Source organism: Parasteatoda tepidariorum, chromosome 11 (genome assembly GCF_982258835.1).
Source record: "Parasteatoda tepidariorum strain Cologne lab strain chromosome 11, Ptep-v5.0, whole genome shotgun sequence".
Lineage (NCBI taxonomy): Eukaryota > Metazoa > Arthropoda > Arachnida > Araneae > Theridiidae > Parasteatoda > Parasteatoda tepidariorum.
This window is the reverse complement of record NC_141765.1, coordinates 16,539,900-16,556,985: the sequence shown is the minus strand read 5'-3', so window position 1 is coordinate 16,556,985 and position 17,086 is coordinate 16,539,900. Positions and strand designations below refer to the sequence as shown.

The window sequence follows — 17,086 nt, the reverse complement described above, 5'->3', positions numbered from 1 at the left end:
ATAGTTAAACAAGAAAAAAATGCAACGAATGAAATAATTTATATTTAAATTAATACTATTTGTAAACAAAAAAATATTTGATAAAAAAATTCCTGCGACTTAAGTGTCAAGTAATATTAGATAATTAAAAGTTAATTATATAAAATAAAATTATATTTAAATGAATGCCATATATAAACAGAAAATAATCTTTATGAAAATAGAAGCAAGAGAAAATAAAATAAATGTTTCTCTGAGGGAATCAAAGTCACATAGTTAGGCAAATATTTTACCACTATGTCACAGGGCCTTTAGTATAGTTAAAATTTAACAAGTATATAAAATATGTTTTGACTTTCAAATACATATTCTCAAAATTGGCTGGCACTTGTTTTTTTATTATTATAAAGAGTTGAGCACCCTTATTAATTTATACTTCAAATGTACCAAGTTTCGTCCCAAATAAGTGACTTTCTCAAGTCGTGCCTTCTTATTTTGTTAGTATTAACTTCCTCTTGCACCTTGCATAGTGTGTCTGCTGCTAAATCCACAATTTGTTTTCTTTATTTATAGACAAAAGGGATTAGCGATGTAAGGGATAAAAGGATTACTAATTGGATATTAGTAATTATGATGTATTTTATTTGACAACTGTATTAATAATTCGAAAATAAAAATGAAAGTGCTTTTATTCTGCAAGAGATACCACTTTTAAAATGCCATGAAATATTTTTGGTAAAATCCCTATTACAATATCAGGATATAAAAATTTATGTAAATACAGTAAATTTTCTATTGTGTTCTTTCCATGCTAAAATGACAGTACTTTTGTTTTTTTTGTAAAAAAGATTTCGATCTACACCAATTTAAATCTAAGACTCTATTGAAAGTACTTCATGTAAATACTTCATTTTTCCCGCGTTAAAATCACTGACAGTATTTCCTGACCCATACAAGACCCATTTAGTGGTTAAAAGACCTTCAACTCCAACAGGACCTCGAGCATGAATTCGAGCTGTTGAAATACCAACTTCGGCGCCTGAAAGAAAAGAAGAATTGAAATTAAGTTTAGATATCTCAAAATTGACTTTCCTTAAAATTTATTTTAGCTTAAAATTAGCTTTACTTTTATGTAAATAGTCTGTGAAAAACGTTTTCGTGCATTTTTAGAAGAATATCTATGTGCATATTTTTATCCCATTTTTTATAACAAACATATTACTATTTTTATACAGGAGTGATTATGGCAATCTCAAAAACTCGATATCAATTTATATACCACACATGTTTAGCATAATTATAATTAAATTGCCTATCAATGAAATCAAGAATATCGTAACTAATTTAAGAAATAACTTAGTTCGTATCAGAATCGCGATATTGGATTATAAAATCGGGTGAATATGAATCACGATGTTGGATTTTAAAAACATAAAAATAGAAATCGTGATATTGCATTTAATTTGCGTGAATGCGAATCACTATGAAGGATTTTTAGATCACGTGAATATGAATCGCAATGCGCAGCTTTTAAATCACTGATAAATACAAAAATCGATATACGAAAATTGATGTTCGATTTTACTAACGGGTGAATGTGAATCGCACAATATTGGATTTTAAAAACGAACGTGAATACAAAACGTAATATTGACTTGAATAACACGTAAATACTTATCACGATATTGGATTTTTAAATCACGTGAATATGAATCGCAAAGTGTAACTTTTAAATCATTTAAATATGAAAGCCAATGTTTGATATTAAAATCAAACGATATGAATCGAGATATTAGCGGATTCCAATGCAATTCCAAATATTCAAAAAGGTGGAAGAATGTATGTATGTTAACGGGATTTAACAAAAAGTTTCAAAATTTGAATTTTATATAGCGGAACTCTGTGAAAATGTCTTTGGATTATAAGTTTTTGATTCACAGAGGTCGCAAACCAATGGTCTTGAGTTACGCGAAATTCCCGAAAAAATTACATGCCTTTCTCTCAGTTTTTAGACCCGGAAGGATGATACAAAAAACCCGGAATTCTGAGGTGCACCTGTTATACAATCACCCATGTTTTGAATCATAAAAATAACGTCCGAACTTAAAAACGCACTATTTGGAACTTCTTCGAAACACAATTTAATAGGTAAAATAAAATCTATTGGTTGTTGAAGACATTTAAAATTTACAAAATAAATATGTCCCTTATGAAAATTTAAGGTATATTTAAGGTTGATTTGAGGTATTTTTGAGGTATTAAGGTTGTTTTGAGGTATATTTGAGGTATATTTAAGGTTGCAGAGAAAACAGCAATAAAAATTATACCTCGTAAAGGTTGTAATTAAGGTGTACGAGGTTGATTTATATATACTTCAGCTTGTTTTGAGGTTGTTTAAAATTCACTTCAAATCAACCAGACTGATAAGGAGATTTTTAAGGTATACCAGGTTTATTTTCTTACACTTGTAACAAAAGAGGTATTTTTGAGGTATAAAAATTTTTACCTTATTTCAACTAACGATAAAAAGGTATTTATTGAGGTATATGAAGTCATTTTATTTATACCTAAGCTTATTTTGAGGTTGTTTTAAATTCACTTCAAATCATCCAGACTGATAAGATGATTTTTAAGGTATACGAGGTTGTTTCTCTTACACTTGTAACAAAAGAGGTATTTATGAGGTATAAAAAAATATACCTTATTTCAACTAAAGAGAGTGAGGTATTTATTGAGGTGTTGAAGTCATTTTATTTATACCTAAGCTTGTTTTAAGGTTGCTTAAAGTACACTTCATATTAACTAACTCACTTCCCAGAGTTCCATGCGAGCCGGCAAATGGCGTGTGTGTTGACAATCGAAAGTCTATTCGAAATTCGGTAAGTGTGCTTGACATTTATTAATTTAGTTTTATCACTTTTAATCAAATATGCTTCAATTTTGAAACTTAAATTTTATTATTTTTGTTTTAACGACGCGTCCTGATCTTAAATAATTTAAGTTGGAGGAAGTTCTTAGAGGCTATCGTTGTAGGCTTAGCAATAAGAGAGAATAACCGAAATATTTCTCGTCACTGTTTTGGGTAACATTACTGGTGAATCATTACAGCAGGTCATGCACAGTATATTTTATTGTTTGTAGTTCAGTCAAATAGAACTATTCTTTTTATTTTGCTTAAATGTATATGTTTTAACGTAGCAGTATGCACGCTGATTAATTGAGAAAAATGTTCACAATTTCTCTTATAAATAAATCATTGAAAATTGAAAGATTTTTAAAATAGCAATTTTGCTTCGAAATTCTACTATAGCTGTATGCTTATCGTTTGGATATTTGTTGCAAAGTTTATATTATTGTTTATATATATACAAAGTTTATATATATATATATATATATATATATATATATATATATATATATATATATATATATATATATATATATATATATATATATATATATATATATATATATATATATATATATATATATATATATATTTACAGAGCTTATCTTCAGTTCCCTGATATTACTGAGATGGCCTAGGCCAGGGGTGGCGAACCTTTATGCACCAACGTGCCATTTTTCAAAAAATTGTTTAATGAGGTCATAGACGTGCCGTCAAATAATTTTGACTTGAGTGATTATTGGGAAAATAATAATACTAAATACTATCAACTCAAAACTCTTTATTTACTATGAAAAAAACACATTTTGCAATGTCTCAGTTTTACGCGTAATTCAACTTAAAGTAACATCAGTGTGACTTTTGTTGTTGCAGATTAGATGACAAATAACTTATATTATAAGGTTGTAAGATGTTAGTTTAAGCAGGACTATTATTTTTTTTTTGCTCGCTATTTATTGTTAGCTTGTTTTTATGGTTATTAATTGTTTTTTATTGGCATTAATTATTTTTTATTGGCATTAATTGTTAATTTTTGTTAATTTTTTTTATTTGTTTTTGTGAATTTTAATTTAATTTTTAATATGCTTCATAGTGAAATTTGTGATCGGTTGCGTGCCTAGAATATTGTGTAGCGTGCCATTTATGGCACGCGTGCCATTGGTTCGCCATCCCTGGCCTAGGCTGTAAATAGCACATGCGCGGCGGCGCAGAAGAAGAGACAAGCAAGCTACTGCTCAGGCTTCCCCAAGGATATAGTTCTGAATTTATACCTAAAAGAAAAAGTAATCTCTCCTAATAAACTACAGAATTTATGTAATTGTTGATAACAATAGTTTGCTAGATATTTGATAATTGAAAACTAGTAACTGTACTAGCTCACTTCTTCATGTTTGATCACAAAACTGCTATTTTCACTACATGTTATTTTCTCGCATTTTACCCACGTTAATTATTTACTAAGCAGATTGTTATTACTTATTAGAATATTGGGCAGAATGAAATTAAATCCGATTTCAAGTTTATATGACAATTTGTTTCAAAGTTATGAGCTTTTTCATGCAGCTGTTTATGGTTCACTACTTCAAAAATGTGCGAATTTCGGAAATCTTAAATATTTTAGAAATAAGTCAGTATAGTATGCAATTTTAATCCTGAATTGAATAAAATCAATTGCAAATAAAAACATTTATTGTTGAAAGTAATATGCATTATTTTGAGTTTCATCCTATGGGATGTGTGTTTATATTTAAACAAGTGTTTTTAACAACTGACTATTAGTTTTATTCTGCTCGGTATTATAAGTTATATAGGAGATATTATACTCAACTTATTTTAAAAGTATTATTTCAAATCATTCTCTCTTAGACATTTTCCTCACATAAAATTACTCACAACTTTAAAATAAATGCTCCTTATCAGCTTGTAATTTGTTCTATTCGATTGAGTGTAAAAAAATAATAAAAATTGGTACATAACTTTAAAATTTTAATTTATTAAACGATTGTAGATTCTTGATTACATTGATTAAAAATTATTAAAATAACTATTTTTTAAGAAACTCTGATGTGATTGACAATAACATAAGTCCTTTTCAGAATCAGCGTCAAAAATTTAAAAAAAAAGCTGCTAGTTTCATGAAGTCTGACAAAAAGTTGAAAAATATAGACTAGGCTTATTGAGTTTAAAGATTTTTAAAAAAGAAAGGGAAGAAAATCTAATTATTAAACTTACAAGTACCATAATGTTACAGATGTATAGAAAAATAAAAAGTGTTAAAATTGCATAATAAGATTGGAATTATACAGGGTGTTTATAAAGTCCCGGACCCATTTTGATGTTTAATAACTCATAAAATAATAAAGATAGATTAAAATTAATAACATTAATGGTTAGATAGACTCAAAAAGTTTCATGACCCTTGTCAATGAACTTCCACGTGTGCCCCCTTCGTCGCACGGAGAATATCAAGTCGATAGTCAATTTCACGAGAGGTAGCTTTCTTTTTTACAGAAAAGACAATCTCATCAGTCGTATACTTAGACATGTTGGAAAACTTCGTATTTCCACAACTAGAAGAGCTTCAGCCACATGTCTTTTTGCAACAAGATGGTGCACCACCTCATTGGGGTATCATCGTTCGTAGTTCTTTGAATGACCATTTTACAGGATTGGGCGAGGAGATCCAATTCCTCGGCCACCCAGATCACCTGATATAACACCGCTGGACTTTTTTCTTTGGGGATTTATAAAGGACAATGTTTACAGGAGGATCGTGTCGAACATTGATGGCCTAAAAGCCTGAATTACAACCGCAATAACCTCTGTGGATGCCGACATGCTTGCCGCTACCTGGCGTGAAATTGACTATCGTCTTGATATTCTCCGTGCGACGAAGGGGGCACACGTGGAAGTTCATTGACAAGGTTCATGAAAGTTTTTGAGTCTATCTAACCATTTATGTTATTAATTTTAATCTATCTTTATTATTTTATGAGTTATTGAACATCAAAATGGGTCCGAGACTTTATAAACACCCTGTATATTTGAATTTCTGTAAATGCTGTTAATGGTCTTGGCCAAAGAATACCTAAGGAGGCCTTTCCATTTCAATTCTAACCTTCAGTAAGGATAGGTTCGAAAAGGGACGAAATATATTGCACCTCCAAAACCCGTTCCACTGTCTCCCCTACATTTTTTGTGGGGGGTGCGTGTGTTAAGTAACCCGAAACTAATCGACTAACCACTGTCACAGAAGAGGGATTGCAACCTGCGGGGGTCAACTAGCTTTCAAAAGATATCAGAAGAAACTCACTCTTCATCTTATATTATGCTTTTTCTCTTTCTAAGAAAAACTTAAAAAATATTTTTTTAACTCTAAAACGACTTTATTTATTTTCAAAATAGTTTTATCATTTTATTTAACATGCACTTTTTCTAATTATATCTTGAATTGTTTATTATTTTGATTTGATTATTTAGAGAACTAATAATAACCAGAGTATTTAAATTTATAAAATTTTACTATGTAGTCATATGAAAGTAATTCATATAAAGTAACTACATTAAAAATAAATTTATATTTTCTCTATAGATCAAATAAAGTTTGTTTTTTTTTTTTTAAATTGATTTGCTAATTTTTAAAACTTTTTATGTTAAAGTAAAACCTTGAGTTCAAGATTTTATTTTTTTATTACGTATTTAATTTTCTTCTTTCAATTACAATTCAAATACAAATATTTTTCACAATCTTTTTTTAATTTTAATTAATTTTTTTAAAGATTGTTACACTGTTTTGAAACTAATTAAATTCTACCACTTTAAAAAACTATGTTAACATTTAATCCATTATTTAAGCAAATATGGTTGCTTTACTATGTAAATTTGATTTAGACTTAAATATTTGAATTTCGCAATTTGAATGAACTAAATTAACCTTCACTAAAAACTCACTTCATTTTAATTATTACTTTTGCTAACTACAATTATTATTGTATAAATAACTCCGAACTGGAATTATGATTCGATCTTAAAAAATAAACACCGGGGTTATTTGTTATTTGTCACAAACAAATTGAAACATCAAAATTGAAAATTATTCGATTTAATTATCACAAAATTTTAAATCATATTAAGACAGATCTAGTTTCCGATTATATCACTTAATTTATTCAAATAATTTTGCTCGGATACATTTAAAACTTCACCCACAAACTCATACTCATCATTTTTACTTACATTATTTCTTCTCAGTTATAGTTACTTTAAAAACTTATCGCCAGAGATATTATTTAACAATAATACAAAAGAAATTCCTTATTGATCTAAAACAGTTATTTAGTATAAATTTATTAAACTGCATATTTTGAGAGCGCAGTTTTATATGAAGTTTATTTCATTTATCAGCTTTTGCTTGTTAAAAGGTATTTATATTTTATCAAATAATTTTTATCAAGTAATATCTTGTGATTACGTTATATAATAAAGGAACTACTTAATTTTAAATTTTAATTAAAATTATTATAACCCTAATAACAAAGAATAATGGTAAAAGTGGGTAATGAACGCATTTTATTTGTAAATGTCGTAAATAAAAGGACAAATAAATAACTTACAAAAGTATAACTTATTTCTAAGAAATTCCTTAAAAACTATCTTTGATAAGCTTTATAATTTTCTAAACGTAGAAGTAATATTATAAGAAAATTGATGTAACTCTTTCATTTCAGTTTTGAGGATTCATAAAAAATGTCATTATTTCTGTCGTAAAAATAAATTATAACATTTTCGACTAATAAGCTGAAGTGACAGTTTAAATTTATTTTTCTAATAGATCATTTCGATGGATCATTAAAAACAACAAAATAAAACAATTCTATGTTATTTTACTTTTTAGTACATAGATTTGTGAGACTGCTCACTGTAATTAATATAAAGATTTATCAAAATAATCGAAATTAATTTATAAAAAAGTACGATAACGAAATTTTTGAAAGAAAAAGGCAATTATTGGTTTTGATTAAAACTTACAACATAGCAACAGATTGAGACAAGTTTACTTTACAAAATTTTATCAAATACAAAAATACAGAAAATTATGGTTATCTAGGAGATATATCCATATAGATGGCATGCTGGCTAACCCTGGGAGGTTTTCGTGTTTTTCCTCTTTATGTAATGCTAATGACGGTTAGTTTTCTTATATTTTAATTAACTATAATTACACTAATTAAAGTTTGCAGTATAGAAATTTCTACTAAAACTCTTCTCCATGAATGGCAAAAGAGGGTCAGGGAAGAGAAATTAAAATAACACATTGATTACATTCTTTGTTCTAGCAAAATATTATGAATAAAAATTACATTATACACTTTTAATATGAATTCGAAAAATTTCTCGTTATTAAATACATAAGATATAGCATAATTACTACTCTTAATATATATTTTTAGAATATTGCGAAATAAAGTTTTAAAAAGTGTATTAATTAGGAACTACAGATCAGGGAATCAACTAAGGAATCAGGTCTGAAAACATCAAAACCAGTTTGATTGTCTGAAGTAACAAAGAGTAGCTTAACTCTAAGTATTACAGCTTATTTTTATTTTTTAATTTATCGTGATGAAATTTCGTGGTGTTTATAATAATCACATTTCTCATTCTTTCTATTTCATCTGGCAATCAAACTGGTTTCAATATTTTCAGTGTTGCGTTCCTAAGCATCGATTCATTATATTTTGATACCGTTTGTATTTTTCTCTCGTGAATATTAATTATGACCACTAATGTTCTTTTACTTCCTTTTTTTTTAAAAAAGAATTTTACAATACATGCGTGTATTTTCATATTTTTCTTCATTTGCTGATTAAAATTAAAATTTCATAATACTTTAGCGTTCTTGTGTATTTACATTAAAGCCCAAAAAACAGGGTTAAGTGCTTGTTCATGTTTGGATGATGCGTGGTCTTGTGTACCAGCTATTTTTTTTCCTTACCGTGAAAAAACATACTATCCCAGCTATTGGAGTAATTAAAACTATTTACGGAATGAAAAAATTGAAACCTTTAGAATTTTTTTAATGTAAATGTTTTTTTAAACCTACAAATGAGTGTACGATATATTTTTTTTAAAAAAAAAAGGAAAACTGCAGTTTTGTGATGCTTTATAGTATATTGGAAGATCTTTACGTCATTTATTCGATTTTAATTAATCTCACTTTATTCAGCAGCTAATTTTTTTAATTCTGAAACATCTCTAAAAAACAAGAAACAAAGTTTAAAAAAGGGGGAATAATGTATTTAAAAAATAAATTCCACTCTCAAAATGAATAAAAACAAGAAAATTATTACTACTAAATAAATAAAATGTATATAGAATGAACGAATTATCAGCAAATATAATTTTCATAATAAATTACAAGCTTATAACTAAAAAGAAAGCTATCGGTTTTTAAAGCGTTTCCCATATCAGTTCTTCAGAAGGACAGAGAGAGAAAAAGACTTTCAAAAGGGAGCAAGACCTCCCACCGAGAAGATTAGTGAACTTGGGGGTGGAAGTTGCCTTCCTCCCTTACTCAAAGGTAGAAAGTGACTTGTGTTTCAAAGGCAATATTACAAAAACTAATAAAGATTAAAAAAATCAACCTACATTTTCGTGGATAGGAAAGATTGAAAAAATTATTAGTATTTTTTTTTAATTGATCACTCCGATTCTTGAACAAGAAAAATCGATTCAAAGTATGACAAGCCCGCCATAGACTTTACATGTTAAAAGCAGAATTGAGGAGTCTGCTTGGTGCAACACTTTTCTCCCGGCAACCACGATTGTGGACCCGACTTTCTGATCATTTGAGCGCGCCCCTTGTTTTTTGTTCGCCAAGTTAATGGTAATACTGTCTTCAGTGTATTTTATTTTGTGGCTGTGATACATGTCATGCTTTTTAGCTACGAGGATTGAATAGAAATGACAGAAGATATTTATCTGAAAAGGAAAATTAATTTCATCCAGTTAATTTAAATGATAAAAAAATACTTTCTAATATTTTAAGACCTGCCACTATTATTGTAAATATGACTTTCTTACTAATTTAAATTTTTTTCCCTTTTAGGTTCCAATAATTACAAGTTTCAACATGTAGACGGAAACAGTTTTTAAAATAATTTTGTTGGTTTGTAAAAAAAGTGAAATTTTGGTTTTAAATAAAAGTACTTTGAATTTCAACTGACTAATTATTTAAATTTGTAGTTTTATAGCTTTAAAAATTCAAGCACCTTAGACAACTATCTTCTAAAAATACGAGTATGAGTTCCCATAAATAATTTTTACTAACTGTAGAATTTGGATAAGTGTTATTTTAAGATGATTTAAATCAATCTATTAAAATTATAGAAGAATTATGCATTTGAAACTTTCTTTTATAGCTTAACAAAGGAAGCAATTACTGCCGAAGGTTTAATATTAAAAATTTCAGGTTGATAAATGATCTCTACCAGTGAAAAAAATGTAATGTACATTATTCTTCATATAATATATATAATATCTTTATATATATATTATATTTTTTATATAGTGAGTCTAAAAATTAATAAACTAGGTGGTCCGTATAACACCTCACCTTCGTAAGTGCTAAAAAAAATCTTTGGTTGATAAATTAATACTTCTAAAAATACAAAAATATATACTTGTGGTTACGAAATAATATTTTAAGGTAGAACATGGAACACATGGCGCTAATTAAAAATAACCTTTCCAATTGTTGAAAATACACTTCAGGTTGATTTATAACAATCAGAAGTGTAAAATGGCCCACCTTAGGTTGAAAAATATATACCTCTACAAGCATAAAATTATATACCTGAGGTTGAAGAATAATTACCTGAGGTAGAACAAAATACATTTGAGGTTGATTTATAACAACCAGAAGTGTAAAACGACACACCACAGGTTGATAAATATATACCTCTACAAGCATAAAATTATATACCTGAGGTTGAAAAACAATTACCTGATGTCGAACAAAATACACCTGAGGTAGATTTATAATAAGCTGAAGTGTAAAATGACACACCATAGGTTGAAAAATATCTACCTCTACAAGCATAAAATTAGATACCTGAGGTTGAAAAATAATTACCTGAAGTCGAACAAAATACACCTGAGGTTGATTTATAACAACCTGAAGTGTAAAATGACACACCTTAGGTTGTTGAATAAATACTTCCACAAGTGTAAAAAAATATGCTTCAGGCTGAAACATATATACCTCTGGAGGTATATTTAAAGTATATTTGAGGTTGATTTTGAGGTATTCATTTGCACCCTTTTCAACCTTTACGACGTATTTAAACAACAACCTCCTTTATACCTTTAAAATATACCTCGTTTATACCTCGATTTTTTCATAAGGGGTAACTCAATTGTTAACTCAAGCAAGTGTTTCATTAATTGTTTTTTTTTCCTAAATTGACTGTATTTTGATTTCACAATGTCATTGTAAAAGGCTAGTGTTCTATCCTCGATGGAGGCTTGATTTAGATCGATGGGTGCTTAATTGGTTAGGAAATTAAGGCAGCTCATGCACAATGCGAACCATATTCACAATCATGCTGTTAGAGCCGCGGTGGCTCAGGGAATAGAGCATTTGCTTCTCAATGAGGTGACACAGATTCGAATCCCAGCTGTGTCTGGTTGATACGAATTCTTTTCCCAGGTCACACCGGCCACAGTGCTGACATAAAACATCCTCATTTGTTGACGGATCATGGCTTAGAGTCCCTTGCCTTCAGGCTGACCGTGGGAGGCTTTCGTAGTTTTCCTCTCCATGTGACGATAATGCTGGTTAGTTCTATCAAAAATGCCCCCACGAAGGCAATTTTTTCCAATGCTTGACTAGGAGTTTCCTAGTCTTCCGGGTTGAGTTTAAAATTACAAAGCTACAGAATTAAACATTGATAATCGTAAACTCAGACTTGAGTCGGCTGTTCAAACGCCAGTTATAAAATAAAATAAAATCATAAAATCACGTTGTTGGTCGCGAATCGTAACCGCTGTGGCCCACAATCACAGTGAGCTGTTGTGATAATGCTTTACTGATACTTTTTTCCCAATGTAAGTTATTTATTTATTTAATTTTTGCTGTAGGTTAGGATTTTTTTCTCACCGCTCCACGTAGTGCGGCGGATAATCTATAAACTGAATCAAGTTATTAAGAGTTGATTGATATTCGTTCTTGCAAGTGAATTTCACACTTGTTAATTGAAATTCTTACAAAATCCAGCTACTTATATTCGCATATATGACTTGAACAATTTTATTTCTACTATGTTTATGACGCTTCATAAAAATGGACAATATTTTAAGTTTGATTTTTGTTGAAACAGCTAAAACTGCAACAACTTATTTTAGTTTATAAACTTTAGACACTTCAATTAGCATTCAAATTTTTCTTAATTTTTTGTTTTTTAAATTTTACCAAAAAGGCATGATTTTACTGCTAAGTGTAGAATTATGCAAAAATCTATACTTTCATGCCATTTATCTGAACCAATTTATAAAATCATTAAAATATTATGTATTTAATAAATATGTGGGAGTTCATGATGGACTTTCATAATTAGAAGTACAAAAAGTAGCTATAGACTTAAAAAAGAATTAACACGAATCTTGAATTTTTTCAAAAGTTAGACTGTATTAAAATTCTTTCGCTATTTTCTTCATTAAATAACAAAATAAAACTCACTATCGTATTACTTTGACGGTTTATTGTAATATCATTCTAAAAATCCCTATTTTAATCTACTTTAACTTCGTGTTATCAATAATTTATGTCGAAGCAACAAATATTATGATTGTTTTACTAATGTGCCCAATTAAACTGTGAACTGAATTTTCAAGAATTAAAGTATTGTTAATTGTTTCAAATCTGGAATGGAATGGTGATGGAATTGGTGATGAAAAATTTCTAGTTACAAATTTTACCTAAACCAAAGCGGTATCCGTCTGCAAACCTGGTACTTGCATTATGAAACACATCTGCGCTATCAGTTCCTTGTAAGAATTTTCGAGCATTATTTTCTGGAGAAAAAAAAATTATATTGTAGTTCTGACATTTCATATAATAATATAAAATTTAATGATACTTATACAATAGTATAAAAATCTAACGTTATTCATCTGTAAATTATTTGTTATTTTTACAGGCTGAAATATTATCTTCATGTTGTTAGTTTTGTTTTATTAGTGAAAAGTATAATCTTAACATTAAAATGGATTTTTTTTGGGTATTTTTTATTAATTATTTTTCATTAATTATTTTTTATTTATATTTTGTTAAGTAATCCTGAGACAATAGATTACATTATCATATTCATATAAACACGACCTTTCATGGTAGACGTTTTTAGTTATTTAGTGTTTTACACTTATTAAAATGGGAAAGATACATAATATTTCCCCTGAAATAAAATCACCATGATTGTGTTCCGTTAGTGGACAAGAAAAAGTGAAACACAAATGAAGAGCTTAGTGGAAGAACCGGCTAAGTGACATTATTTGAGTATTCTTCGGATGGAAGAACCAGCTAAGTGACTTGGAGACAAATAATCAACAAGCAACCCTAAAAAATCACACGCTGCGCTATATTCCGTATATTACGTGTTTTGCTATATCTTTTTAAGTGAATTAAAAAAGTTTTTGCTCACGAGTATTAAATTCATTTATATAAAGATGCAAAAAATAAATGTTGGTAAATGTTTATTTTTTTCTATTTTATTAAATAATGGTCGCAAGAATTTTGAATTGTAAGGTATACAATTTTTTACGTCTTTCTAAAGTACGTAATTTTTCATGGCAAAATGCAAATTTTGAGCTAAATCGTTTGTTGACAACGAAAAGTAGAATGTAAAGGTTAAAAACAATACAAGAGAAATGCAGTAGCCGACAGTGAAAAAAACAAAACTAGAAATATCGTAATGATTGAGAGAGGCAAATCAGGGCAAAATGTATTTGCACGAGGTTTAGAGTGGTTGTAAGGAACTCGTGTCGTTAACAAGATAATCGGCATTCATATGACAAGATTCCAGGGCATCAAGATGAGCGGATGTAACTGGGGTGAAAAAAAATTTGGTGTTATTGAAATCGAATTTATGCCCAACAATATGCGGCAATAGATGGACTTATCTACCGTGTTCTTTTAGCTTAAATTTTGAAGCGCGTTTAGTAAGGCAGATGTAGCTAATGTCACACTGGCAAGGCATGTGGCAAATGCTCCAGTGATTTTAATACTGGTAGGATCTTAAAGTGACTAAAATTTAATTTTGATAACATGCTAGTAAATGACTTTAGAACAAAACGGGATAGTATATTAGCAATCTTGCAGCAAACTGGGGAGAAAAATGGTATAATAACTAGTTCCTTGTATCTCTCTATTCTCTCTAGCTCCTACGGTATAGTAAGAGGGGTGTTTGAGTCTAGTGAGTTTAGCAAGAGCTGAATCAACTGTAGAAGGCTTAAATTTTTCCAGTTTATTTTATAGTGTAATGTATTTTCTTGTCTTATTTTTCGCCTTTATTTTTCCTTTTCTGTTGGTAACTCTACACTTTCTGTTTCAAAACACTTTTATTTCCTCATTCCCATTTAGCGAGTCGTGAGAATGGGTGCCTATTTTTTGAGCGCTTGAAAGAAGTCGATTTTTTTATTACCATCTTCATAATTTTGATGCAAATTAAGTTTGTAATTCCTCAAGTATATTTTTCTACTTTTTCTTGGAATTATTCCTTTAATTGTATATTTAGTTGCATGCAATTGTTTATATCAAAGCGCCGATATAATCTAAAACATAATTTATTCACTATTAAGCTTATAAGTTAATTAAAATATATTTTAATTAGCTTATAAGCTCAATGGTGAATAAATAATAACTGAATAAAATATGACAGATTGGGATTTTTTTCCTTCGAATTCCATTCCTATTTTAAGGACTAGTATTTTAGGCAGAAACATACCATCTTCTGTTACTATGACGTCTGTGTGTCCACTTCCATAAGTGTTAATATGGCTTATTGCTGATTCCACACTATCAACTATTTCAATTCCACATTCTAACGTACCGTACTCTAGTTTCATGGATTTAGCTGGTGGAGGACCAAATGTCAATTGATTATGTAATCGAGGTCCAGCATAGAGTGTCACCTACAAGCCAGAATAAGATGTTTAATTAATTAACTAATTAATTAGTAATAAATAACACTAATTTTAAAGGATATATATTTACTTACGTTTTCTTTCTTCAACGCATTGCAAATTTCAAAAAAGAAGTCGTTTTCTAAATGAGTGCGATGGAGTAAAATAGTTTCTAGTGCGTTGCAAGCTGAAGGGTAGTCACATTTTGAGTCCCTAACTATAAGGAGAGAACATTTAAGTTAGCCATTTTGTATGAAAATTAATATTTATGAAAGTTTATTTGAGTTGTCGAAATTAAATAGAAACAAACATGAAAATAAAAAAGGAAAAATAATAAAAATAATTAGAAAAAGGGAAAATAAATTACTTTACACAAATCATTACCTGATGTGAAGAGAAAAATTTCTATAGTTGAAAGTTTAATACATTCAATAAAAGGCGGGAGCACGCCCTTTTTCGAGGTCGATGGCATGCTCAACCAAATTGAAATAAATGTTCTCATTTCATCAAAAATAAATAAATAAATAAATGAACAAAAAAATGAATAAATAAATATATATAAAATATACAACGCATAAAAATATGCCGTAATGACCGCTTTAATATTTAATATATGTATATATATATATATATATATATATATATATATATATATATATATATATATATATATATATATATATATATATATATATATACAAAAATTTTGGAAATATAAATAAAAATAATGAAAACTAATTGTAAAAACATGAAGATTCTCTTCGGGTAGCCTTCCCTTACGAAAATGAGGTATATCAAAATAAAGAATAATTTTCTTAAGATTAAAGGAAAGAATTGAATTAGTTGAATTGAAAGAAGGAATGCAAATTAGTTTAAAAAGAAAGAAGAAATAAAGATGGAAACAAACCTACCAACACAAAATAAATCTTACAGTTAAAAAAATATGAAATTGAAAAAAAGAAGATAGGGCCAGCTTATAGCTTGCAAGTAAGATTAATAAGATTGGAATTAATAAATATAAGCAATATAATACATATTAATAAAACTAAGTAAACAATCGCACTGGAGCTGCACAATGAGCTATTGGCGACGGTCTGGGAAACATCCTTGCGGATGATCCGAATACATGCCATCACAATTTCGATCCCCTGCAGAAGGGATGGTGCTCCCACTTCGGTAGCCCGACGACCTGCACGCGAAGTCCAGCACTTTTCGGAAGAACAGTTTAACGAGGACCGATACCGTGCACTCCCGGTTCCTACGCAGGCTGATCAAAGTGATCAGCCACCCACACACGTGATGCTTGACTTCGGTGATCTGCTGAGAGCCGTGTCTTAACGATCAGTCCACTGCGGGACATTTAGAAATAACTATTTATAATAGTTATTTCTGACCACAATACTAATCTTTCTGTTATTTTATTAGAATCAATAATTTGTAAAAATTTATTTTCTGGACTTTTCTGTAGAGTCACTATATATGGATTGTTTGTGAAGAGGGAGTGAAACAATCATAAATCAATTTCATTAAAAACTAATTTATATGGATATTTTTTTAAAATTGTTTACGCATCTCTTAAAGCTGCAGTCTCCGTAGAAACTATACGAATAATTTTAGAAACAGAATTTAATGCGCTCTTGCATAATGACTCTGACCGCTGTTTATAAATGCATTTTTATGCATTTCTTTTTTATCATTGTGCAACGAAGATACACTAAGCATGCCCATAAAAATGCTTTACCTCAAAACTTATTTTCACAATGGACAATTACAGTCAAATTTTTTTTTCATTTTAATGCATTCAGAATCCCTCAAAACCCCCAGAAAACATTTTATTACTTTTCTAAGAAGGCTATTTATTTAGTTATTTTCAATCAAAAAACGCTTACTTTCGTTTTCGCCTGAAACGGGGAGTCACGTGATTATTCACGAACTGACGTCACACGTGTCCATATGCCGTTCACTTACAATAGCCGTGCTGTGAAAACCAATACGTTCTTGCTTTCGTTTAAATTTTCTAAT

General features: G+C 29.1%; 1 protein-coding gene across 3 annotated transcripts in view; it reads right to left on the bottom strand.

Moving 5' to 3' along the window:
• Positions 1-650: 650 nt before the first annotated feature.
• Positions 651-17,086, bottom strand: part of P5CS (Delta[1]-pyrroline-5-carboxylate synthase) — a 57,945-nt gene continuing 41,509 nt past the window's right edge. For all 3 annotated transcript variants that reach the window (XM_016073032.4, XM_016073030.4, XM_016073031.4), the window contains exons 13-16: positions 15,160-15,281; positions 14,887-15,073; positions 12,863-12,958; positions 651-1,018 (exon numbers count right to left, since the gene is read on the bottom strand). In XM_016073032.4, coding sequence (XP_015928518.1) covers positions 852-1,018; positions 12,863-12,958; positions 14,887-15,073; positions 15,160-15,281 — 572 coding nt within the window. In that variant the 3' untranslated portion in view covers positions 651-851. The remainder of the gene's footprint in view (positions 1,019-12,862; positions 12,959-14,886; positions 15,074-15,159; positions 15,282-17,086) is intronic.